Raw genomic sequence first — 26,677 nt, 5'->3', positions numbered from 1 at the left:
CATTTTATTGTTTTATTGTAGCTTATTTAGTTTGTTATTCTTAAGAAAGTGTCTTAAAATAACTCTGACATTTAAGACTATGTAACAATTTAATAATGGAGATTTAATATTCCCTTGAAATGGCAAGGTCATTCTGCTGGATTTCAGAATTAACATGTATTTCTTTCTCATGCCAATTTACATTCCATACTTACATAATAAATGTTTTTTAAAAATCAATTGAAATGCTACAATTTACAATTGATACCAGTATTCTCCTTTCAGACAGTTGGCTGAAGAAAAATATCAAGAAAATCTTAAAAGAATGCAAGAACTTAGATTCCGTAATTTTCACCAAGTGAATATAGATGTGCTTCATGTAAGAACTGATTCTACCCTTTTTACTTTTCTAAAAATTTACAATTAATTTCTATAGTATTTTATCTCTCTGTCTTGTTCATAGTATAGTAGAGAAAATAGTAATTAATCTTGTATAAGTTTTCAAAAAAATTTAAGAGTATAAATTATAGTACTCCTTAGTCCTAAATTTATAAAATCATTATATACTTTAAATTCATTTATGAAAGTAATTAAAACAAATTAATTTGAAACTGTAACTGAAAATGAATTATGTTTATGCATATTATGCATATGTGAAAACTAGGGGGTTGAGGGGTTTGTTATTCAAATTTTTAGTTAAATTTTTAAGGGGTTCTAGGGAGGGGGAGGGTTTGATTTGAATGCGGGTGGTGGGCATGGGGGATAGCCCACTAAGGGAAGGGGCAGGCTTGGCAAGGAAGCACGGCGTGGGAGGTGGGGATCCTGCGGTCGAGGGGGGAGTCAGAGTTTGTCCGGATAGTGCTTTGAACATCACTACCGTGAGTGGGAGGGGTAGATATGGCGGGAGCAGGGGGCCATATCGAGTCAGGGGAGTGCACACCCGCTGTTTATGAGCGGTGGTGCGCTCCGGCCCCCAAGGCTCCACCTGTTCCCCAGGTTGCACAGACCCTCAGGGCTCGGCCCTCCAGCTGATGCTGTGCAATGCCAGGTCCGTAGTAAATAAAGCCCCCCTCATCTGTGACCTAATTGGTGAGGGGGGAGCGGACCTGGCAGGTATTACAGAGACCTGGTTGGGCCAGGAGGGGGGTTCCCCTCATTGAAATGTGCCCACCAGGTTTCCTTGCATTCCATCGGCCAAGGTCACAGGGCAGGGGCGGGGGAGTAGCGGTTATTATTAAAGAAGGTCTGAGACTGAGGGAGGCCACTGTTCCTCAGACGCCTGGCTGTGAGTCCTTCCTTGTGAAGTGGGGTCATGGGGTTCAGATGGGTTTGCTGATCACATACCTGGCTCTCTGCCACGTGGCAGCAGCCCTGCCCGACCTCCTCGATGTTATCGCCGCGGTGGTGGTTGATACCCCCAGACTTATGGTCATGGGGAATTTCAACCTGCCATCTGTGGGTGAGACGTCGGAGGTTGCTCGGGAGTTCATGGCTTCCATGACAGTTATGGACCTGACCCAGTTAATTCATGGCCCTACCCACACAGGGGGAAACACGCTGGACCTGATTTTTGTCACTGGACAGTGGTTGAGTGATCTTGAGATAGGGGACATAGTCACCGAGCCCTTGTCATGGTTGGATCACTCTCTCCTTTGCCTTGACCTTCGAACCGCTATACCCCATCGCAGGGAGGTGGAGCTGGTAAGATGGTTCCGCCCCAGGTGCCTGATGGAACCTGATAGGTTCCAGATGGAGCTTGGGCCATTTCCTGAGGCTCTGGCACACGCCTCGACTAGGGACCTAGTGGCCGCCTGGGATAGGGCGGCCGCTGGAGCTCTGGATCAGGTCATGCCTTTGCGGCCTCTGATCTGGCACCGATCTCACCTAGCTCCTTGGTTCACTGAGGAGCTGAGGGAGATGAAGCGCCAGAAAAGACGCCTAGAGAGTAGTTGGAGGGCCAGTCTTTCTGAATCCAACCGGACACTGGTAAGATCTCATTAAGAATTACCTAGTGGCAATAAAAGCAGCAAAATGTACATATTTTGCTGCTCTTATTGCATCATCAGATAATCGCCCAGCCGCTCTGTTTAGGGTGACCCACTCCCTGCTCCACCAGGAAGCACAGGAGGACCCCTTGGAGGGTAGAGCCGAGGATTTTGTTCAATATCTGCATGACAAAATCACTCAGATTCGGGAAGATCTGGACTCCGACTGGGTAGTTTCAGGGGGCATGACTGAGGCAGGTCTTGAGAATGTTACCTGGGATGAGTTTGATCCTGTGACCCCTGACGACGTGGACAGGATTCTGGGTGGACTGAATGCGACCACATGTTTGTTGGACCCGTGTCCCTCCTGGTTAGTGCTGGCTTCTCGGGAAGTGATGCGAGGCTGGCTCCAAGGGATTATAAATGCTTCGTTGGGTGAGGGTGACTTCCCCGCCGCTTTGAAAGAGGCGGTGGTGAGGCCTCTCCTCAAGAAGCCTTCCCTGGACCCGGCAGTGTTGGCTAATTATCGTCCGGTCTCCAACCTTCATTTTGTTGCAAAGGTTGTTAAGAGTGTGGTTGCACGATAGCTCCCCCAGTACCTGGATGAAACGACGTATCTGGATCCGTTCCAGTCGGGCTTCAGGCCTGGGTACAGCATGGAAACGGCATTGGTCGCATTGGTTGATGATCTCTGGAGGGCTCGGGACAGGGGTTGCTCCTCTGTCCTGGTCCTATAAGATCTCTCAGTGGCTTTTGATACCATCGACCATGGTATCATGCTGCACTGGTTGGAAGAGTTAGGGGTGGGGGACACTGTATTACGGTGGTTCTCCTCCTTTCTCTCCGACCGGTTGCAGTCTGTGTTGGCAGGGGGGCAGAGGTCGACCCCAAGGCCCCTCATATGTGGGGTGCCACAAGGGTCGGTCCTCTCGCCCCTTTTGTTCAACATTTATGTAAAGCCGCTGGGCAAGATCATCCGTGGTTTCGGGGTGAAGTACCATCAGTACGCTGATGACACCCAGCTGTACATCTCCACCCCGGACCACCCCAACGATGCCCTTGAAGTGATGTCCCGGTGTCTGGAGGCCGTGCGGATCTGGATGGGGAGGAACAGGCTCAGGCTCAACCCATCCAAGACTGAGTGGCTGTGGTCTACATCCCAATATAGTCAGTTGACCCCATTGCTGACTATTGGGGGCGAATTGTTGCCCCCCACGGAGAGGGCTCGCAACTTGGGTGTCCTCCTAGATTCACGGCTGTCTTTAGAAGAGCACTTGATGGCCGTGACCAGGAGGATTTTTCATCAGGTTCACCTGATTCGCCAGTTGCGTCCTTTTCTGGATCGGGACTCCCTACACACAGTCACTCATGCCCTCGTCACTTCCCGCCTGGACTACTGTAATGCTCTCTACATGGGGCTCCCCTTGAGGAGCACCCGGAGGCTCCAACTGGCGCAGAGTGCGGCCGCGCGGGTGGTTATGGGATCAACATGGTGCTCCCGTGTGACACCTCTCCTGCGTGAGCTGCACTGGCTCCCGGTGGTCTTCCGGGTGCGCTTCAAGGTTTTGGTTACCACCTTTAGAGCGCTCCATGGCTTAGGACCTGGTTATTTACGGGACCACCTACTACCACAAGCAGCCTCCCACCAGCCGGTACGCTCTCATAGAGAGGGGCTCCTCCGGGTGCCGTCAGCTAAACAATGTCGACTGGTGGCCCCCAGGGAGAGGGCCTTCTCTGTGGGGGCACCCACTATCTGGAACGAGCTCCCCCCAGAGATACGGAGGATCCCGGATCTGCGCACTTTCCGCCATGCTCTTAAGACTCTGCTATTCCAGCAAGCCGGCCTGGCCTAATCTTCTCCCGTGTTTTAAAATTCTTTTAAATCAAAATTTTAATCCATTTTAAATTATTGGGATTTTTAATTGTCTCGGGCTAAATTATTTAATCTGGTTTTAATTATGTTCTTAACTTTTGTATTTATGTATTTTATTTTGTGCCTGTTCACTGCCCGGAGTCCTTCGGGAGTAGGGCGGTATATAAATCTAATAAAACATAAACATAAACAAAACATAAACATATTATAGCTCAATTTAATGAATATAACAAAACCAATATTTATTCTAAATTATTTTGAGAATCACTTTATCTATAATTTATTTGCTGCACAAATGAAAGCTATCATATGTGGCTAAATATTATTTATTTGTTAATTATACTAATTTAGTTTTCCCAAAACTGTGCTTCCTCCTATAAAAATTCTCATTTTCTTCTAAGATGTCCGTAAGAAAATACTATATTAATCCAATTCCAATAACATGATTTGATATGACATAGGTAGTTTTGCTGGTTTGGGGGTTCCATTAGTTTTATGTGTTTTAAAAACTCATAAGAATATTTTTAAAGCCATTCTTCATAGAAAATCCCATTGGTTCTAGTCAGAATATATTCAGTAATTTATGGCTGAATTATGATCCTACTTTTGTCCTTTTTTTAATTGCTTCAAATAAGGAATCTGATCAGCACAATTCAGAACACCTCAATAAATCCCAGTCTGTCACTGCATTGGACTATTTTTCCATAGGATGTAGTAACCAAAGGGACAATGATACAGTAGGCAGACTTCATGAACCTAATCCAGCAGAGCATGGTAAGAATTATAAAAGTATATATTATCATTTCCCTGTCTCATTAAAATATTATGAGATGCAACTAAGAAGTCAAACTTAATTATTTAAGAAAAATGAAACAATTGTTCTAAAATGACTAGAGTCCATATGCATTTTCTATGAGAAATAATTAATTTTATGTGTTATATTGAGAATATTTTCATAGTGCTGGAGGTCTGAAACAATCAATCCATCAAAGAGCAATAGGATACCCATAGATTTCTGGTTTATAACTGTCTAGAAAGGATTCAGCCTGTCCAGCCGGAATTTGATTGGGGTGTGGGATTGTTTGTATTCTTGGGTATCCTGACATGAATTCAGTTTGACACAGTTTGGAGCAGAAGGAGGATGGAGCCTTCAGTCAAAACATCATAGCTAACCAATGAGCCAGGCACATTCCAACAGCTGGCTGACCGGAGAAGGAAGAGAGAGGTCGCTAAGCAACCAGCTCCCATCTTGGTTGGACAATGTGACAGTTTGTTTTGGAAACTTGAGAAACTAAAACTTATATTGGAGTGAAAAGCCCAGGAACTTCAGTACTGGCTTTTCACCAGTTAGTGCCAAGATGGAATATCTAAATAAATTTGTTCTTTGAGAAAAGGAATGCCTCGGAGTTCCATATGTGATGGATGCATTACTTGGAACTTGAAACAGCCGATGAAAGTTAACTAGTGTGGGGACTTCCGGTTGAGGCGTGGATCGAGGCGACACGAGGAAGGAGAGCTCCTTATCCCGTGTCGAATTTCCAGTGTTACGGTGCCCGTTACAGGGAAATATCAGTCTTGGGTAGACCGGTAGAGAGAGGGTGACTTCGGCGGAGCTGGTGAGGAGAGGTGCGGTCTCCCGCCGCGCCAAGAAGAACCCTTATTCCGAACACGGAAGAAGACGGCCGACATGGCCGTACCAGAGATCTAACATCCCAAGTGCTAAATCGGGAAGCAAAAGAGTGAGCACGGGGTGAAGATTGGTAGTGCGAGCAGGAAATTAAACGTTAGAAAAGCGCTACAGATAATAACTGTGAAGAGTTGATGACTAAGAGTCCGGAGGAGCAGCGGAAAGAAAGGGAGACTCAGAAAGGTGCAGACGGCAAACAGCGAGGAGAGCGAAGTGACGCAGCAAAACCTGTCCTGTTGGATACAATATGGAGGAATAGAAAAGAACGATTGAAAGAGCGTATGATTTGAAGTTGGGAGAAGAGAAGAGAAGCGATTTGGAACAGGATGTTGGTTTTCTTTTTAATAAAACTGCACTGTATGGACGGAGAAGGACCATATAGGCAACAAAAAAGAAGGACAAGAGCAAAAGTTGCAGGATTAAAATCGCCATTTTGGATAGTGAGGGTAAAAGTCTTTGAACTCCATTTTTGGCTTCTGCTTTCCTCTGACATTATAAAGAAGACTATCTCATTTGGATTTATAACGGTTGGTGTTGGAGAGTTGCCAGAGAAGGACTAGAGTTAATTACAGTGGAATATTACATTGATTAATTCTTGAAAAAAAAATCCCTGTAGTTTTTCTTATATTTAGCTTATATATTTTATTTTATATATAATAACTATTTACATATTCATTAATTTACATATCAATTACTACTATTTAACAATTGTTTAATAATTTATCTATCTATTTATCTAACTATTTAATATTCATAATAACTATAAATTAGCATTAAATATAGACCAATAACCACTTGTAAGACAATCAATTTAAATGTTAATCAATTGTTTAGTACTATTTAGATGCTATAATATTTGGTCTGTTGCTTTCTCATATATGTTTTGATTAAGATTTTATCAATATTAAGCTAGGTAGAAAATTAATTAACGAATTTGTTTAGAGATAATATACTATAGTACAAGTTAGCATAATCTTAAAGTATTTATAGCATTTATAACATTTTATACTATTTATAGTCTATTTAAAAGGAGAAGGATTTTTATTATATAATTTGTGTGAGAATCAATTAGAGTGATATACAATAATACCCTAGTTAAAATACAATCTGTAACTCATAGATTGAGATTTCATATTTAAACAATAGAATATACTTAGACCTATTTAAGAATATTAGAAATAGTAGCTCACAAAACTGAGCTAGAAGCGAATGCTGATTTGGGGAAGAATAGACAGAATCCTAGAAAAACAATACAAAATTTTGAAGGAAATGACTTCCACCACAGTAACCACAGTAAAAACAGGAAAGAAGGTCACTTCAACACCAATTGGATTAACAGCCTCCCCAGTAACACAAAAGACCCTAGAAGGGAATGTTTTCGACTGACAAACAAACTCCCACCATGAGTATGCAGACTGTCCAGGCTACACTAGCAACAATACAAGAGACTATGTTAAAAATGTGTTTGTCTAAAAACCATGAGGAAGCTAGGAGAGATCTGGACGAAGTCAAAATGTCAGTCAAAGAAGATATACAAAAATTGGATGAAAAAATGGACTCTATTCAAGAGATAATACAAAAAAATGATCAAAGGATTACGGCCATAGAAAAAAAAAACCGAACAAACGGAAGAGAAGCTAGAACTCTTGGATGAGAAAATGACTGGCCTCAATAAAGATCTTGAGAATATGGTGGCACAGTTAGAAATGGAGAGAGCGGCATTCTATCTAAGGTTCCAAAATGTGAGAGAAGAAAGAGATGAGGACCTAACTCTAATAATGGCTGAAATCAGCGGTTCTCAACCTGGGGATCGCGACCCCTTTGGGAGTCAAATGGCCATTTCACAGGGATCACCAAAGCCCTCTCTCGCCCCCCCACACACCTTCACTCACCCTCACCCTCTGCCTCTGTTGGATCGCCGGTGGCCGATCGCTTACCCCGCCCACTCCCAATCTATTGCTGCCTCCGGAGTCCTAGCTGATGGCTAGAGGGAAAAAAACTTTAAATTCTTGCCGCGGGGCTTCAAAGGGCCACCCTACAGCTGATCAGTGTTAAAAGAAAACAAATGAATAGAGCGGTGCCTGCAAAAATAGAAAAAACAGCCCCTTTCAGCTTCAGCATAGATTAATTACCATAAGTTGATTTGATCAGCCTCCTGACTCTCAGCTGATTTGCTCTCAGCTGTTTTGTGGAGGGCTCTGTTGCTAGCTAGCTGCAAAGAAGTAAATTCCTGGAGCAGATTTTTTTTCCCCCTAGCTATGCTGAAAAAGTGAAACTGAAAGTAAAGCAGGGTCTTTGCTGCAACGTGACAAAATGAGGCAGAGAGAGATTTCTTTTTCTTTTTCCTCACCAAAAAAGGTAGGTGCAAAACTGCAAACAATGGGAAATTTAGGGCAAAAGAGGAGGTTCAAGATTTTAAAACACAAAAGAAAAAAAGCTCTATTTAACTAGGGAATTGTAATAATTGAGATACTATTAATTGTATATTGTGTTGAAGGCAGCAATGGTTAAGTTGTGGTTTGGAGGAATATATGGGGGAAATTATTTGGTTTATTATTATTGGTAAATATAACTAATTGATTTGTAAGAAATTGGATTGCATGGAAATAATTGGAATATTCATGTTCATATTGATTAATATACAAAAAAGATAGTTATATAACTAATTGATTTATATTAAAATGTTGAACTTGTATTAAACAACTGTATTACATAATTACAAATGTGAGGATGGATATAAAAATAGATGATAATGCGAAGGGGTATAATATAGAATAGAAGGAAAAAATTGAATTTGATTAAGATTAGAGATGAGGATGAAGGGTAATATTGGTTTTTTTAAAAAATAGATGAGGAATAAATATGATAAAAAGGAAATATAGAAATTGTAAATTTAATTGAAATGACTAAACACTGTGTTGGAAGAAATATCCTTCTGGGTTCTGCTCCAAGTGGGGAAAAAGACATGGAAACATGGAGACTGCTTGGAAAGATGGTTTAATGGTGGGCATGATCACATGGCTTGAGTTCCTGAACAGAAAAGGGGCAGATACAGTAAATCCTTGGGTTTTTATGCTCTCTCTGGCTTTGCATTTCTTGGGGGCCCGAAAGAGTATCCTGATTGGTTGTCAGACTCTCAGGGGGTGGGGGTCTTAGCTAGCCTTGCTGGCTGATGGTCACATGTGCTTCCCAGGTCACACGCTTCCCAGGTCACGTGTGGTGAGTTTCTGTTGCTAGATGGGGCCCATTGTGTTAGTTTCTGTTGCTATTGTGTTGCAAATGTCCTTTGACAAAGGATTGACTTTCTGCCTCTGGCCCATTAACAAAGGGTTGGGGGCAGGAAGGTGGGAGCTGCTTTGTCTGTAAAATATGCTTCTCCATTTCTCATCCAGGGAAATATAATATTCTGCCTTTTTAATATTTCCCAAAATATTTCATTCTTCTAGGAAAGGGGTGGGTGCTAACCTCCTACAACTGTTTAAATTTGTGAACCGGCCAAATACTCTGTTCAAAGAAAATACGTTGTATGTTTGTATGTGTGTTTCTAATTATTGCTATTTATTCATATTTGTTCTCTTTTGTTCTTTAAAGTTTAACAATTCATTCTTTATCTTAATATCTTTATATTTGTTTGGGGTTGGCTTTCTTCACTTTCATCTTTTTTATTGTACAGCAATCTTTCTCCTCAAACCTACCACCTCTGTCTTTTCTTTCCTTCTTACTTTCTCTTCCCCCCCTTCTTCTTCTCCCTGCTTCCTCTTCCTTTCTCCTTCTCCTCCTCTCTTCCTCCGTTTCTTACCCTCACTCCTACTCTAATTTCCCTTCCCTTCCTTCATCCCTCTCTATTGCTGTATTCTTTTATGCATATGGACTACTCAGAGGGCTGAAAAAGTTATTTTTGACTGGTCCTCGCACTTTTGACCAGTCCTCAAACTTACGACTGTCCTCACAATTTACGTTTTTGCCCTTACGTTCTTGTCACCATGGTGAAGAGAAGCAGTTGTGAAATGAGTGACACGGTTGTTAAGAATGCTACAATGGACATAAATGATGACCAGTCATAACTGCGAAGACCGGTCAAAAGTGTGAGGACCTGTCAGAAATCACTTTTTTCAGCCCTCTGGGTAGTCCTTTTGTGCATATGGACTATTCAGAGGGCTGAAAAAGTTATTTTTGACTGGTCCTCGCACTTTTGACCAGTCCTCGAATTTACGATTGTCCTCACATTTTACATTTTTTGCCTTATCTTATCACCATGTTGAAGAGAAGCAGTTGTGAAATGAGTGACATGGTTGTTAAGAATGCTGCACAGGCATAAATGTGAGGATGGTCATAAGTGTGAGGACCAGTCAAAAGTGCGAGGACCTGTCAGAAATGACTTTTTTCAGCCCTCTGAGTAGTCCCTATACACATAGCCATGGCCACCCGGTCACATGACCAGCTAGCCAGGCCCAGCCGGTCACATGACTCCAAGCCATGCCCACAAAATAAGCCACGCCCACAGAACCGGTAGTAAAAAAATTTAGAACCCACCCCTGGTTAGGGGTCACCACAACATGAGGAACTATATTAAAGGGTCGCGGCATTAGGAAGGTTGAGAACCACTGGCTGAAATGATCGCAGAAGCTCTACAACGAGATAAAGACGAGATTATCAATGAATTGGACGAAGTATTTACAGTACATATGAATTACGCGAGACAACACAAACTGCCAAGGGAGGTCCATGTATGTTTTGTGCGGAGGAAAGTCAGAGACATTGTCTTTAGAATAACAAAAGAAGAACCAATGTACTATAAACAGAAAGAATTCATAACATTAAAACAAATACCAAAAAGAATTAGAGAATGGAGAAAGGGCTATGGATTCCTCACAGCATTACTAAATAGAAAACAGATATTATTCCGATGGATAATACCGGAGGGAGTGTTGGTTACGTGGCAGGGGAAGAAGATAAAAGTTGATTCTTTAGAGAAGGCCCAAACCCTACATGACCAGGTGATAGAATTAGAAAGAACAAACAGCAGAAGAGAAGAATTGGAAAAGAGAAGCAAGTCAAAGCAAAGACGAGAAGACCAAGAAACACTGTGTGAAGAGAGTATTAAAGAAAAAGAAAAAGAAGAAGAAGGAGAAATTCGAGAAGAAGAAGGAGTAACGACAAGAGCACAAAACCAGGCTAAGAAAAAAGACAGGAAGTAAAGGAACAAAAAAGGAAAAGACCAATCTTAAAGAATAGACCAGAACCTTAAAATTATATCATTAAATATAAATGGACTTAACTCCCCAGTTAAAAGAAATCAAATATTTAGGAAGTTAATTAAACAAAAAATAGACATCGTATACCTTCAAGAAACCCATATAAGAAAACAGGATGAAAAATTCTTACAATGTAAAAAATTAGGGAAATTATTTGTATCCTTAGCAGATGAGAAGAAAAGAGGAATAGCAGTTTTTGTTAATGAAGAGATAGAAAGTAATTTAAAATATGCAGATAAGATAGGAAGAATTTTGATGATTGAAGTAAAAGTCAAAAGTAAAAGTGTGTTATTAGTGGTTGTATATGTGCCAAATAGTGAACAAAAAGAATTTTATCGAAAACTGCATGAAAAGATTATAGAACAAAATATAGAAAATGTTTGTCTGTTGGGAGATCTCAATGCAATTGTGGATTCAAAAAAGGATTATAAGAGTGATCAGATCAATAAAAAAAAGAAAAATTTGCTGCCAAAAACATTTTTTAATTTAACAGAAGAACTAAATTTAGTAGATATATGGAGACTATATAACCCAGAAGAGGAAAGGTACACATATTATTCTAATCCCCGTAATTCCTGGCCAAGGATAGACATGGCATGGACTACAAAAAGTTTAATACAGGAGATAGAAGCAGTAGAGATTGTGACTAATGATTGGACTGATCATAACCCAATAATAATAGAATGGAGAGGGCAAAGAAAGAAAAGGAACAGATGGATAATGAATGTGCAGATAATGAAAGAAAAGGAGTATACTGAAAGGATAGAAAAAGAATTGAAGGGTTTTGTTAAAGATAATAATAAACATCAGACATCCCTCCAAAACCTGTGGGATACAACAAAGGCTTACATTAAAGGCCTAACAATAGCCTACAATAGTAAACGGAGAAAGGAGAAGGAAAATGAATATAATAAAATTTGAGAAGAGATCAAAAATTGGGAAGGGAAATTACAGGAAAGGCCAGGGGATGAACAAATAAGAACCAATTGGATGGCAGCTAAACACAAATTGAATCTATTCGAGCAAGAAAAATATGTCAACACAATGAAATTTTAAAAACAAAATCAATTTGAACACGCAAACAAACCAGGGAGATGGATGGCTTACAAATTAAGAAAAGAAAGAGAGAAACGAACAATTCATCAACTGCAGGATAAGGATGGTAAACTATGTCAGAACTTAGAAAAGAAGAAAGAGATAGTAACCCAATTCTTTCAAGATTTGTACACACAGGATAAGGTCCCAAGAGAAGAAATAGATCAATATTTAAAAGAGGAGAGAATGCCAGTAGTAACGGAAGAAGAGGAAGAGATACTCAATAGAGAGATTACTATAGAGGAACTACAGGCAACAATTAGGAAACAAAAAAACAATAAAACCCCGGGAACGGATGGGCTACCAGTGGAATTATATAAAGGATTAGGGGAATCACTAAATTGGATACTATTAGAGGTCTACAATGAGGCATTGAAAAAGGCAAAGCTACAGAATTTTGGAGGGAGGCATACATCTCGTTAATCCCGAAGGAGGGGGCAGAAACAACACAAATAAAAAACTATAGGCCGATTTCTTTACTAAATTCCGATTACAAGATTTTTATGAATTTGATGGCAAACAGATTAAAGACAATATTAAATCACAGAATACACTCAGACCAGAACGGATTCCTGCCAGCAAGACAAATCAAAAACAACATAAGGACAGTGATTAATGTGATAGAATACTATGAGGTGCATCCAGAGAAACAGGTAGCCCTGATCTTCCTGGATGCACAAAAGGTGTTTGATTGGGTCAATTGGAGATTCATGACACAACAAATAAAGAATATGAAATTTGGGGAGAAATTCGAAAAGATGATAGATTCAATATACACAAAGCAGAGAGCAAGGATACTAGTAAATGGGGAACTAACAAATTGTTTTGAAATAAGTAGAGGAGTACGACAAGGGTGTCCACTTTCTCCACTACTCTTTATTTTAACGCTAGAAAACCTACTTAGAAGAATTAGACTCAATAAAAATATAAAAGGACTCAAGGTTAAAGGAGAAGAATACAAGGTCCAAGCGTTTGCTGATGACCTTGTATTCTTCATAGAGGATCCATTAGAAACGGAAATAAGATTAACAGAGGAAATAGAGAAATTTGGTAGGGTGGCAGGTTTAAAAGTCAATAAGGATAAGACCAAAATATTAACTAAAAATTTAACAGCAAAACAAATAGAATAGTTAGAAAAACAATCAGGATTGCAAATAGTGAAGAGGATAAAATATTTAGGTATTAATCTGACAACTAGGAATGTGGCTATAAAAGAAAATAATTATGGAGAGTTAGTACAACAAATTAAAAATGATTTAGAAAGATGGGGGAAACTAAAGTTATCATTGTTAGGAAGAATTGGGGCGATTAAGATGAATATACTCCCGAGGCTCCTGTACTTATTTCAAACTATTCCAGTTAAATTAGAGAAAAACTTTTTTATAAATTTGAATAAAATAACATCAAAATTCATATGGGAGGGGAAAAAACCAAGAATAAATTTAAATATATTACAGGATGATAGATCTAGAGGGGGCTTTGGTTTACTAGCGTGGGAAAGATATTATAAGGCAGCGAGCCTATCATGGATTAAGGAGTGGGTCAATTTGGAGAATTATAGACTATTAAAATTAGAAGGCCACAATTTGTTAAAGGGGTGGCACGCCTTCTTGTGGAACGCCGGGAACAAAACCTATAAACATTTTAAAAATCACATAATAAGAAATTCACTGATTGGCATCTGGTTCGAAATTAAAAACAAACATTATATGAAGGTTCCTGGCTGGATATCTGCATTGGAGGCAGCAATGCACCCCAACACACTAACCCCCCATAAATTAATAAGATACAAAGAATTACTGGACCCCCCAAGGAAGATTAAAAACACGGCAGGAACTCAGGGAACAAGGCATAGAAATAGATTGGTGGCCCTACCTACAAATACAAACTAGATACAATAAAGACAATAAGGAAGGAGGAATCGACATAAATCCCAACCGACTAGATAAATTATTAGGAACTAAGGATGGAAATTTGATTTCAAAGATATACAAATACTTATTAGAATTTGACCTAGTAGAAAATTTAGTTAAAGGACAAATGATAGCTTGGGCAAGGAACATTGGCAAAAATATACAATTAGAAGAATGGGAAAGGGTATGGGAAACCAACTATAGAATAACAAAATCTGTAGCATATAAGGAGAACCACTACAAGATGTGGTACAGATGGTATCTGGCCCCTGCGAGATTGGCAAGGATGTATGCAAACCTTAATCCAATGTGCTGGAAATGCAAGCAAGCACAGAGAACTTTCTTTCATGTCTGGTGGCTTTGCCCAAAAATTAAAAAATATTGGATAAAAATTAAAATTTGGATATCAGAAATAATTGCAGAGGATATTGAGCTAAAACCAGAATTTTTTTTTTGTTAGGAATGCTTAAACAAAACATTAGAAAGGAAAAAAAGTACCTAATATTACATATAATTACAGCAGCTAGGTTAGCTCTAGCACAAGTCTGGAAAACAGATCAATTGCCAACGGAGCAGCAAATAATTCAAAAAATTTACACATGTGCAGAAATGGATAGACTAACATTGAAATTGAAAGATAAGGAAGGCTCTCAGTATTTTAAGATATGGGACAGTTGGTATGAGTGGATAAATCAATGGAAAAGAAGGTAAAGTCAAAACTTAGTAAGAAATTTAAAGTAATAATTATACACCGTCATTAAGGGGAAAAAAGGGAAAATAAGTTCTTGTATATATGTGTATTTATATACATTATATATACCTTATTTGTTGTTTGTTGATATTGTTGATTGTATTTTAAGGTTGTGAATGTTTTATACAATTTTATTTTTTGTTTTTTAAATCTAATAAAGTTTGTTTTTAAAATTAAAAAGAAAAAAGAAAGTTAACTAGTGCATACTATATCTATTGCTTCAATGCCTGAATTGCAACTTCTTTGGCATTTATTAAACAGTAGAAAGAAAATTCTATCGGCTGTGAAGAAACTTTGTTGAAAGCTAGGGAAAGTCTTAAGATATTTTGCTAGGGATACATTTAACTGACATTGTGTCCTGTTTTAAAACTTTCTATTGAATATGACAGAAGTAAACAATTTTTGCTTGTTGGGACCACGTTTAACTTTTGGGGTCTTCTGAGAGTTGCAGAAAGTTGGGTAATTATGCAAAGTGGAAAGGGCTGCATCACGAACATAAAAAGAGTTGACATTATCAGAATTTTCTGGCATAGGAGTTTGGAGCCTACTTTGTTTTTAAATTGGTTTAGGACAAAAAACATACACTTTGTGTTTCCTTTATCAAAATATTTGGAAAGCAAATACTTAGGCATAATTAGAAAAGGCTCTAGAAACCACCAAGAACTGCAACAACTTGTGAAAGCAGTGTACCCACCTCTGTCCTAGTCTATTGCGTTATAATGATCTCTTTATGAAATATACATATGGTTTTATTTATTTTTTTTATTTTTTAAAACATAAACATAAAATACATCTTTTCAAAACGAAGCATTGATCCAGTCATAAATTGGTACAAATTCACTAACAAATCTTAATTCTTAATTAACACAACAATATTTTACTCAATTATTTCCCTAAATTCTGTCTATTTAACAATGCCATTATCCCAAAAACCCATTACTTAAATCTTTAAATCCTAACCAAATATCATTTCATTTTTTTACTTAGTTGAATGTATTTTAAAAGTATAAATCATTACAGTTGTTATAAGCATTTAAACAATATTTTCACTGTTGCTCTCAATATAATCATCTTCATTGCTGTTTATCCTAACATTATCATCCTAATTTTAATTATTAATCCCAACATAATCATCTTATTTTTACTGCTAATCCTAGCACAATCATCTTTATTTTAACTGTTTATCCCAACACATCATCTTCATCTTCATCATCATCTTTTACTGTTAATCCCAGCATATTCATCTTTATTTTTACTGTTTAACCAGCATAATCATTTCATTTTTACTGTTAATCCCAACATAACCCTCCTTGTTTTTGCTGTCATACCCAGCATAATCATTTTTGTTTTTTGCTGTTAATCCCAGCATAATCATCTTAATTTTACTGTTAATCGAAGCATAATCATTTTATTTTTACTGTTAATCCCAGCATAATCATCTTTGTTTTTGCTGTCATACCCAGCATAATCATTTTTGTTTTTTTGCTGTTTTTTGTTGTTTCCCAGCATAATCATTTTAATTTTACTGTTAATCCCAGCATAATCATTTTATTTTTACTGTTAATCCCAGCATAACCATCTTTGTTTTTGTTGTTAAACCCAGCATAATCATTTCATTTTTACTGTTAATCCCAGCATAATCCTCCTTATTTTTGCTGTCATATCCAGCATAATCATTTTTGTTTTTTTGCTGTTAATCCCAGCATAATCATCTTAATTTTACTGTTAATCCCAGCATAATCTTCTTTTTGTTGTTACCATCCATCTATACCAGTGGTTCTCAACCTTCCTAATGCCGCGACCCTTTAATACAGTTCCTCATTTTGTGGTGACCCCCAACCAGAGGTGGGTTCTAAATTTTTTTACTACTGGTTCTGTAGGCGTGGCTTATTTGGTGGGCGTGGCTTGGAGGTCATGTGATTGGGTGGGTGTGGCTAGCTGGTCATGTGACCGGGTGGCCATGGCTATGTATATAGGGACTACTCAGAGGGCTGAAAAAAGTCATTTCTGACAGGTCCTCGCACTTTTGACTGGTCCTCACACGTATGACCATCCTCACATTTATGCCTGTGCAGCATTCTTAACAACCATGTTACTCATTTCACAACTGCTTCTCTTCACCATGGTGACAAGATAGGGCAAAAACGTAAAATGTGAGGACAGTCGTAAATTCGAGGACTGGTCAAAAGTGTGAGGACCAGTCAGAAATAACTTTTTCAGCCCTCTGAGTAGTCCATATGCATAAAAGAATACAGCAATAGAGAGGGATGAAGGAAGGGAAGGGAAATTAGAGTAGGAGTGAGGGTAAGAGAGGGAGGAAGAGAGGAGGAGAAGGAGAAAGGAAGAGGAAGCAGGGAGAAGAAGAAGGGGGGGAAGAGAAAGTAAGAAGGAAAGAAAAGACAGAGGTGGTAGGTTTGAGGAGAAAGATTGCTGTACAATAAAAAAGATGAAAGGGAAGAAAGCCAACCCCAAACAAATATAAAGATATTAAGATAAAGAATGAATTGTTAAACTTTAAAGAATAAAAGAGAACAAATATGAATAAATAACAATAATTAGAAACACACATACAAATATACAATGCATTTTCTTTGAACAGAGTATTTAGCCGGTTAAACAGTGTTTAGTCATTTCAATTAAATTTACAATTTCTATATTTCCTTTTTGCCATATTTATTCTTCATCTATTTTTGTAAAAAACCAATATTACCCTTCATCCTCATCTCTAATCTTAATCAAATTCAATTTTTCCCTTCTATTTTAAATTATACTGCTTCCCATTGTCATCTATTTTTATATCCATCCTCACATTGGTTAATTATGTAATATTACAGTTGTTTAATATAAAATCAACATTTTAATATAAATCAATTAGTTATATAACTACCTTTTTTGTATATTAATCAATATGAACATGAATATTCCAATTATTTCCATGCAATCCAATTTCTTACAAATCAATTAATTATATTTACCAATAATTATAAACCAAATAATTTCCCCCATATATTCCTCCAAACCACAACTTAACCATTTCTGCTTTCAACACAATATACAATTAATAGTATCTCAATTATTACAATTCCCTAGTTTATTTAACTAGGGAATTTATTTAACTAGGGAATTTAGTTTATTTAACTAGGGAGGTTTTTTTCTTTTGTGTTTTAAAATCTTGAACTTTCCTCTTTTTCCCTAAATTTCCCATTGTTTGCACCTACCTTTTTGGTGAGGAAAAAGAAAAGAAATCTGCCTGCCTAATTTTCCAACGTTGCAGCAAAGCCAACAGCCTGCTTTACTTTCAGTTTCGTTTTTCAGCATAGCTAGGGGGAAAAAAATCTGCTCCAGCAAGCAGCAAAGCCCTGAGCAAAACAGCTGAGAGCAAATCAGCTGAGAGTTGGGAGCCGATCTAATCAAGGGCTAATTAGTCTATGCTGAAGCTCCGCGGGCCAATAAAATTACAAAAAAACACCGAACCGTTTGTTAAATTGCTGGCTTGCCTGCCCCTCGCCCACCACTATTTATTGGCAATAAATAGTGGTGCGGAGGGGCGGGGCAAGGGGTGGGCTTTGAAGCCCTGCGGCAAGAATTTAAACAGTTTTTTTTTCCTCTAGCCATCAGCTGGGACTCAGGAGGCAGCAATAGATTGGGAGTGGGCAGGATAAGCGAACGGCCGGCGATCCAACAGAGCAGAGAGTGAGGGTGAGTGAAGGTGTGGGGGGGCGAGAGAGGGCTTTGGTGACCCCTGTGAAATGACTGTTCGACCCCCAAAGGGGTCGCGACCTCCAGGTTGAGAACCGCTGATCTATACATTACTTATTCCCAGTTAATCATATTATCATTATCTTTTTAATGACAATTTAACATTGAGACATAGTTCTTACTTCAAACACATCTTTGTATGCATTTATGAATCTCTCTTAACATAATTTATTTCTCTTATATTCTAATTTCCATCAGTATTTCAATTTTATATATCTATAACATATTCTTCTCAAATTCCTATTCATCCATATTTATCAATAAGAACCTTCTTTTAATTATTACTATCCACCTATACATTGTTTTTCCATTTTTAATCACATTGTTTTAATCTTCTTTTCCTTTTTCCAGCCGTGTATACCTTATTTCTTCATGTTCTTGCCTGCTAGCATATATTCCATTTCATTTTCAAAGTCTTCAAATTTTGTCCTCCGTGTATCATTTTAGTTCTTTTTCTTACTTCTATAACGGATAAAATGTATCAAGTTCTTCCTTCTCTTGTTCCTGTGCCAGATCCTTCTCTTATTCCTGCGCCAGTTTTTTAAGTTGTTGTTATTCCAATTATAAGAATTCTGTTATAGTTTTCCTTTATTTTCACCAAAGTCAAGCTGCCTGCAGACAAGAAGAAAAACCTCCTCCACAAAATCCCACGGCTATTATCTGTAGAGTTCACAATTTTCCATACCAAAAAACAAGTTAAAATGTTCCTTTTTAAACCAGAAGGTGTCTCTCTACAATTCACAATTTCCATTAGTCTTGCAGGTATCCGTTTTGTTTCAATTATATAACAGTCCAACTTGATTACTCTTCTTCTTCTTTTAATTTTAAAAATATCAAATCTTCTTCTTTTTTAAAGTCCAGCTCAAATTTTAAAACTCTGTCCAGTCTTTTCACCATGTCTCAAAATTTAGTTTTTCCAATTGGTTCTGTTCAAAAATTAGTTGTTTATCAGGTCTTTGTCTCTTTAAAGTTACATTTTAAACTTTCCATTGCCCCTTTGTTGTACAGCCACTGTTTTATGGCTAGGGGTCTTATGGTTAAAAATATTGCTCTAAGTGTTGTTACAAGCCTGGGTTGGTTGTCACTCACCCAGCTTCAAAGAGCTCCATTTCAATCCACTTTCCTCCTGCACTTCTCTAAACCTGGTTGTCCCAGCTTCGTGGCAGACATCATGGTAGCCACGCCCCCCCGCCTCACAGAAGGTTCCCTCTGACCTCCGAGGAACTTGCCTGTTCCTCTTGGTCATCCAAGGCATCCCTCTTCCTTCCCCATCCCTGCAGGACGGTTCCAGTCCGAAGACCCATCGGCAGCAGTTTGGCAGCCGGGGTTTTCGTGGTGCTCATCAGAGCCTGCTATTTCCCCGACTGTCTCGCCATGACGCCAAACCGGAAGTCAAATATAGATGTGTTTTTTGTTATAGTTGTGAAGTCATGTCTGAACCATTGCGACCCCATGGACAACTTTCCTCCAGGCTTTCCTGTCCTCTACCATCCCCCGGAGACCATTTAAGCTCATGCCAACTGCTTCAGTGACTCCATCCAGCCACCTCATTCTCTGCCGTCCCCTTCTTCTTTTGCCCTCAATTGTTCCCAGCATTAGGTTCTTCTCCAGTGAGTCCTTCTGTCTCATTATGTGGCCAAAGTATTTCAGTTTCATCTTCAGGATCTGGCCTTCTAAAGAGCAGTCAGGGTTGATCTTCTCTAGGACTGACTGATTTGATCGCCTTGCAGTCCAAGGGACTCGCAGGAGTCTTCTCCAGCACCATTGTTCAAAGGCCTCAATTCTTTGACGCTCAGCCTTCCTTATGGTCCAACTTTCACAGCCATACATTGCAACTGGGAAAACCATAGCCTTGACTATACACATTTTTGTTGGCAGGGTGATGTCTCTGCTTTTTAGTATGCTGTCTATATTTGCCATAGCTTCCCCCCCCCAGGAGCAAGTGTCTTTTAATTTCCTGACTGTAGTCCCCATGAGCGGTGATCTTGGAGCCCAGGAAAATAAAGTCTGTCATTGCCTACATTTCTTCCCCATTTGCCAGGAATTGAGAGGGCCGGGAGCTATGATCTTAGTTTTCTTAATGTTGAGTTTCAAACTAACTTTTGCCCTCTCTTCCTTCACCCGCATCAGAAGGCTCTTTAGTTTCTCTTCACTTTCTGCCATTAGAGTGCTATCACTCTAGCTTACAAGCCTAGCTTGTAGGATTTTAAGCATAACTTTGCTAGCATGTGAAATGAGTGCAATGGTGCAGTAGTTTGAGCATTCTTTGGCATTGCCCTTCTTTGGAATTGGAATGTAAACTGACCTTTTCCAGTCCTGTGGCCACTGTTGAGTTTTCCAAATTTGCTGGCATATTGAGTGTAGTATTTTTATTGCATAGTCTTTGAAGAGATCTCTGGTCCTCCCTATTCTATTGTTTACTTCTATTTCTTTGCACTGTTCATTTAAGAAGGCATTCGCTTCCCTTCTTTCCTCAGCTATTTGTAAGGCTTCCTCAGACAGCCATTTTGCTTTCTTGCATTTCTTTTTATTTGGGATGGTTTTAGTTGCTACCTCTTGTACAATGTTGCGAACCTCCATCCATAGTTCTTCAGGCACTCTGTCTATCAGATCTAATTCCTTAAATCTATTTGTCATCTCTACTGTATATTCATAAGGCATGATTTAGTTCATACCTGAATGGCCTAGTGCTTTTCACTACTTTCTTCAATTTAAGCCTAAATTTTGCCACAAGAAAATCATGAGCTGAGCCACAGTCAGCTCCTGGTCTTGTTTTTACTGACTGTATAGAGCTTCTCCATCTTTGGCTGCAGAGCACATAGTCAATCTGATTTCTGTATTGACCGTCTGGTGATGTCATGTATAGAGACGTCTCTTGGGTTGTTGGAAAAGAGTGTTTGCTATAACCATCGTATTCTCTTGACAAAATTCTACCAGCCTGTGCCCTGCCTCATTTGTACTCCAAGACCAAACTTGCCTGTTATTCCGGTTATCTTTTGACTTCCTACTTCAGTATTCTAATCCCCCATGATGATAAGAACATCGTTTTTTGGTGTTAATTCTATAAGGTGCTTTAGAACTGGTCAATTTCATCCTCTTCAGCATCAGGGCATAGACGGACTACTGTGATATTGAATGGTTTGCCTTGAATTCGAACTGAGATCATCTGTCATTTTGGGGATTGTATCCCAGTATTGCTTTTCCTACTCTTATTGACTATGAAGGCTACTCCATTTCTTCTGAGGGATTCTTGCCCGCAGTAGTATACCTGATGGTCATCCAAATTAAATTCATCCATTCCTGTCCATTTTAGTTCGCTGATTCCTAAAATGTCGATGTTCAGTCTTGTCATCTCTTGTTTGACCACGTCCAGCTTGCCTTGATTCATGGATCTTACATTCCAGGTTCCTATGGAGTATAGATCTTTACAGCATTGGACTTTCTTTTTACTACCAGATACATCCACAGCTGAGCGTCCTTTTGGCTTTGGCCCAGTCTCTTCACTCTTTCTGGCGCTACTAGTACTAGCCCTCTGCTCTTCCCCAGTAGCATATTGGACACCTTCCGACCTGAGGGGCTCATCTTCCAGCATCATATCTTTTTGCCTTTTGGTGCTGCCCATGGGGTTTTCATGGCAAAGATACTGGAGTGGGTTGCCATTTCTTTTTCCAGTGGATCACGTTTTGTCAGAGCTTTCTGCTATGACCTGTCCATCTTGGGTGGCCCTGCACGGTATAGCTCATAGCTTCATTGCACTGCACAAGCCCCTTTGCCACGACAAGACTGTGATCCATGAAAGGAATAGATGTGTTTAGTGCTATGTATTTAGTGCTATGTGAAAGTTATGTACAGATAATCACTACGTGTAGCTTTCAAACGCTGCAAGGAAAATCTATAGCTATTATTTAATTGAGGACTTTATTGTGTGCTTTATGTTAATCTAAACTGATTAACTGTGATTTTAATATTACAGTAGATGTATTTAATAGTTTGTGATGCTTTTATAGAGTGTGGAGGATCACACTCTACTGAGAAGTATTAGCATTCCTTGCTTGATAATACCTGTGTTTCAAAATACTAAGCAATTGTTCCCAAAACAATATTTTTTAAATATATATTTTATTCTTATACATCTCATTTCATGAATGGTTTGATTCCTGGGTTTCATACATTTCAATATAAATAATCATAACAATATTATTCTTAATAATTACAGTCCATTTTCATTTTTAATTTTACTAACACATAGTTTCCAGTGTCATCTTTTAACTCTAAACCTTCTCATAATTCTATCATACTTCATAGCATATTAATATCTGTTTTTACTATTTCCTCCCTCATATTTCTACTTCTATTTTAGTCCTCTTTTCCCCTTTCCCCTATCATTCTAATAACCAAAGACATGATCTTTCCTTTTTTTTAATTATTCAATATTCCAATGTATCAGTCATGATCTTTCTCTAGCTTTTCATTAGTAATCACATTTTTTTATGTATATATTTTCTCTAATCCTTCATTTCTTATATTCATTATGTTACTACATTCCTAACATATATTCAAAAATATTTTTATTTCTTACACCATACAAACAATTATCCAAGTTATATGATTCTAATATTCTTACACATTATTAAAGTATTTTCATCACACTCCTTTTCTTTTCATTCTACTTTATCCCACATCTTTCCAAATTTTTAATCTTTTTTTTTTTTGCTTGCCTCCTATACATTTTTTTTAGATCATTTATTCCATCTATCTTTACGTCTGAATTTTGACTATGACTTCTAGCTTTTTCTCCCCTCATTATTTTCCCCTTTTGTTTTGTTCTAGGTCTACTTATTCTAGTCCATTTTTCTTCTCCCCCTGCTATCTTCCTGTTTCTCCTATTTCCTTTTCACATCTTCTAAAATATTTTCCTTCTGCTCTAATCCCTTTTTCACCATCAATTTTACTAATATCTTCTTGTTATTCTCTCCTTCTTTTGGATTTCCCAGTTCCATCCATTATTCCTTGTCTGGCCTTCAGATGCTTTGGAAAATAGCTTAACCCCCTCCTCTCTGTGGCAGCCCCTCAAATATTGGAACACTGCTATCATATCTCTCCCGGTCCTTCTCTTCACTAGACTAGCCACACCCAGTTCCTGCAACCATTCATCGTATTGTTGGAAGAAATGTCCATCTGGGTTCAGTTCCAAGTGGGAAGAAAGACACTGGAAATATGGAGACTGCTTGGAAAGATGATTTAATGATGGACAGGACCACATGGGTTTTTTGGGTCCTGGGTAAAATGAGCACATGGGAGAGGGAGGGAGGGAGGGAGGGAGGGAGGGAGAGAGAGAGAGAGAGAGAGAGAGAGAGAGAGAGAGAGAGAGAGAGAGAGAGAGAGAGGGAGGTAGAGGTTGATTTATACCCTCTCCTGGGCCCTGCCTTGGAGCTTCCTGTTCCTGTATTGTGATTGGTTGTCAGACTCCCATGGAGCCATGCAGGAGTAACTTTGTAGTGTCTTGAGTCCCAAGCTTGGTTGAATCTTGCTGGGTGATGTAATCTCCCCAGGTGCCATGTGGTGAGTTCTGTTGCTAGATGGGTAGAGAGCTAATGGGTAGAGAGGTAATCCTCTTAATCCCATCACTCTGGAGTTTAAGGGGGGGCGGGGAGCTGCAGGGAGCAGCTTTGTCTTTAAAACATGTTTTTCCTTTTCTCATCCAGGGAAATAAAATATTCTGCCTTTATAATATTTGCCTTTATAATATTTCCTAAAATATTTCATTCTTCTAGGGGGGTGTGTGCTAACTTTCTTCAGTATGTTTTAGACTCCAGTCCCCTAATCATATTGGTTGCTCTTCTCTACACTCTTTCTAGAGTCTCAATCTTTTTTATACTGTGGTGACCAAAACTGGATGCAGTATTACTGGATGCAGTAATACTTAATAAGTGTGGTCTTACTAAGGCTTTATAGGGTGGTATTAGTACCTCACTTGATCTTGATTGTATCCCTCTTTTAATGCAAATTTGGATTTCATTGGCTTTTTTGGCTGCCACCATACACTATTGGCTCATATTTAATTGGTTGTCCACTGAGACTCAAAGATCTCTTTCACAGTTACTGCTATTAAGGCTGGTTTATATGTGTACTTCTGGTTTTTCTTGCCTAAGTGTAAAAGTTTACTTTTCTCTACTCTAAGGAGCAGCTTCTCCCCCACCCCCCACCTGCCAAGAAAGTACAAACTCTTGAGAACTTTGTATTTCAAAGGGAATCTTTTATTGAAAGGGATGAAAGCGTGTCAAAACTCAAAGCAGGTTCTGGGGTCCCTCAGGACATGCAGTTCAGGATAAAGGAAATTAGGAACCCACGCCCACCTTCCGATGTGGATTCCAGCCAATCTGCAGGTGTGAATACGAATTGCATCAGCCTCTTTGAGAAACAGATACGAAGAGTTTCTCAGAGTCATTTTACAATCCACTTATTCCCCCCTTTTTCTGAGGTGTGAAATTTCTTCAGGGATTCCTGGTGCCAGGCAACAGTTATAAATTAGGGTAAGTTTATACAAAGAGGATCAGGCAGGAAATTGGATACTTAGGAAAAGAACTAGATGTAACACTCCAAATCCCCCCCTTCTTCCACGAAGAATGGCAGATACACGGATATGACATACTGCCCTCCTCCACCTAGAAAGACATAAAACAGATAATACAGTAAGATTTAGGATGGTTTGTGTGGGTATTTCAGGTGGAATTTCCGTAACAGTGTGCGGGCTTTTACATTTTTTTTGCTACCCATTCATTCTGAGAGGATGGTAGATGTTTCCATGCCACTAAATATTGTGTGGAGCTGTGGTGAGTGTGTGAGTCAAGGATGTGTTTGATTTCAAAATGTTGTTCTCCTTCCACCATAATGGGGGTTGGAGGTGTGGGCAAAGGGGTCTGATGTTTGAAGTGATTTCTGGCTTGAGTAGGCTGCAATGAAACACTGGATGAACCTAAGTGTCTTAGGAAGGAGGCGTTCTACCGTGACAGGGTTTATGATTCTGGTGATGGGGAATAGGCCAATGAATTTTGGTCCCAGTTCTTAGATGGTTGTAAGGATTTCAAAAACTTTGTGGATAGATATACATGGTCCCCAACCTTGAATGGTTTGGGTTCCCAGTGTTTCTTGTCAGCTTGAATTTTAAAAACTGCTCTAGTCTCTTGTAACGCTAGTCTGACCACTGGCCAAGTGGTTGGTAGGTTGTTTATCCACTCCTTAAGGGAGGGGATGTCAGGCTCCTTAGCTGGTAGCTCTGGCATGGGGTTAAATTCTTGTCCTGTGGTTACCTGAAAAGGGGTGAAACCAGTGCTACTGTGTAGAGAGTTGTTGTAAGCTACTTCAACAAAAGGTAACAGGTCAGTCCAATTGTCCTGTTGGTAGTTAATAAAACATCTTAGATATTGTTCCAATACAACATTTGTTTTATTCAGCCCCCCCCCCATTTGTCTGGGGGTGGTGTGAAGAGCCCCTGAGCAGAGCCTAATAGATTTTAAAAAGCCCACCAAAATTTGGAGGTGAATTGGACACCTCTAACTGAGATAATCCGTTGGGGAGCTCCATGGAGGTCCGTTACAACCTAAATAACTGTTTCCTGAGTTGTCAGGCAACTCCACTATAAAATCCATAGAAATCTCTCTCCAAGGTGCTGAAGGATCTGCTACAGTTTGTAAGAGCCCTGGGACTTTCCTTGTCGTCTTTTTGCAGCTGCACAGGTGGAATAGCTATCCACGTAGCTCTCAATATCATTTTTAAGGGATGGCCACCAAAATTGCCTTTTGATTAGGTGTAGCATTTTCACAAATCTGAAATGTCCAGCTACCTTGGAGTCATGGCATCGTTTCATAAGCTCCAGTCTTTGGCTAGCAGGGACGTAAAGTTTGTTTTCAACCCAGGCTAAATTGTCTTTGAGCAAACAAATGTGTTTGTGTGCCTGGAATCAGTTGTCCTTAAGTAGTGCCTCTTTAAAGTTTGAGACCATTGCATTGTCGGCAAGTGGTTCTTTTTTTGCTTGTGCTTGAGTAACAACTTTGGTGGCTAGCCACCAAACCTAGCTTGAAGCATAGGTTTAACAATTTCAGTCTTTTTACTGTTGTATTGGGGTTTCCTGGACAGGGCATCAGCTAAGATGTTTTTCCCTCCTGTGAGATATTTGAGGGTAAAATTAAAACATATTGTGCCTGATGTATTCATTTGGGGGAGAGTTTTCATGGGGTCTTCACAACTTCTAAGTTTTTATGATCAATTTAGACTTCAAAGGGTATTTTGTTCCCTTCTAAGAATTGTCTTCATGTCAGGAGGGCCCATCGTACTGCATAAGCCTCTTTCTCCCATATGGCCCAACTTTGCTTGGTTTCTG

The 26,677-nt window shown here is 39.1% G+C and overlaps 1 protein-coding gene across 3 annotated transcripts in view; it reads left to right on the top strand.

The window, feature by feature from the left end:
• Window positions 1-26,677, top strand: part of NEK11 (NIMA related kinase 11) — a 370,526-nt gene that overhangs the window by 254,286 nt on the left and 89,563 nt on the right. For all 3 annotated transcript variants that reach the window (XM_087894213.1, XM_034403974.3, XM_087894214.1), the window contains 2 exons: window positions 265-358; window positions 4,473-4,611. In XM_087894213.1, the coding sequence (XP_087750339.1) occupies window positions 265-358; window positions 4,473-4,611 (233 nt within the window). The remainder of the gene's footprint in view (window positions 1-264; window positions 359-4,472; window positions 4,612-26,677) is intronic.

Source organism: Pantherophis guttatus, chromosome 4, assembly GCF_059756535.1.
Source record: "Pantherophis guttatus breed Tessera chromosome 4, ASM5975653v1, whole genome shotgun sequence".
NCBI classification, from domain to species: Eukaryota; Metazoa; Chordata; class Lepidosauria; order Squamata; family Colubridae; genus Pantherophis; species Pantherophis guttatus.
This window is presented reverse-complemented; position numbering and strand designations above follow the sequence as displayed.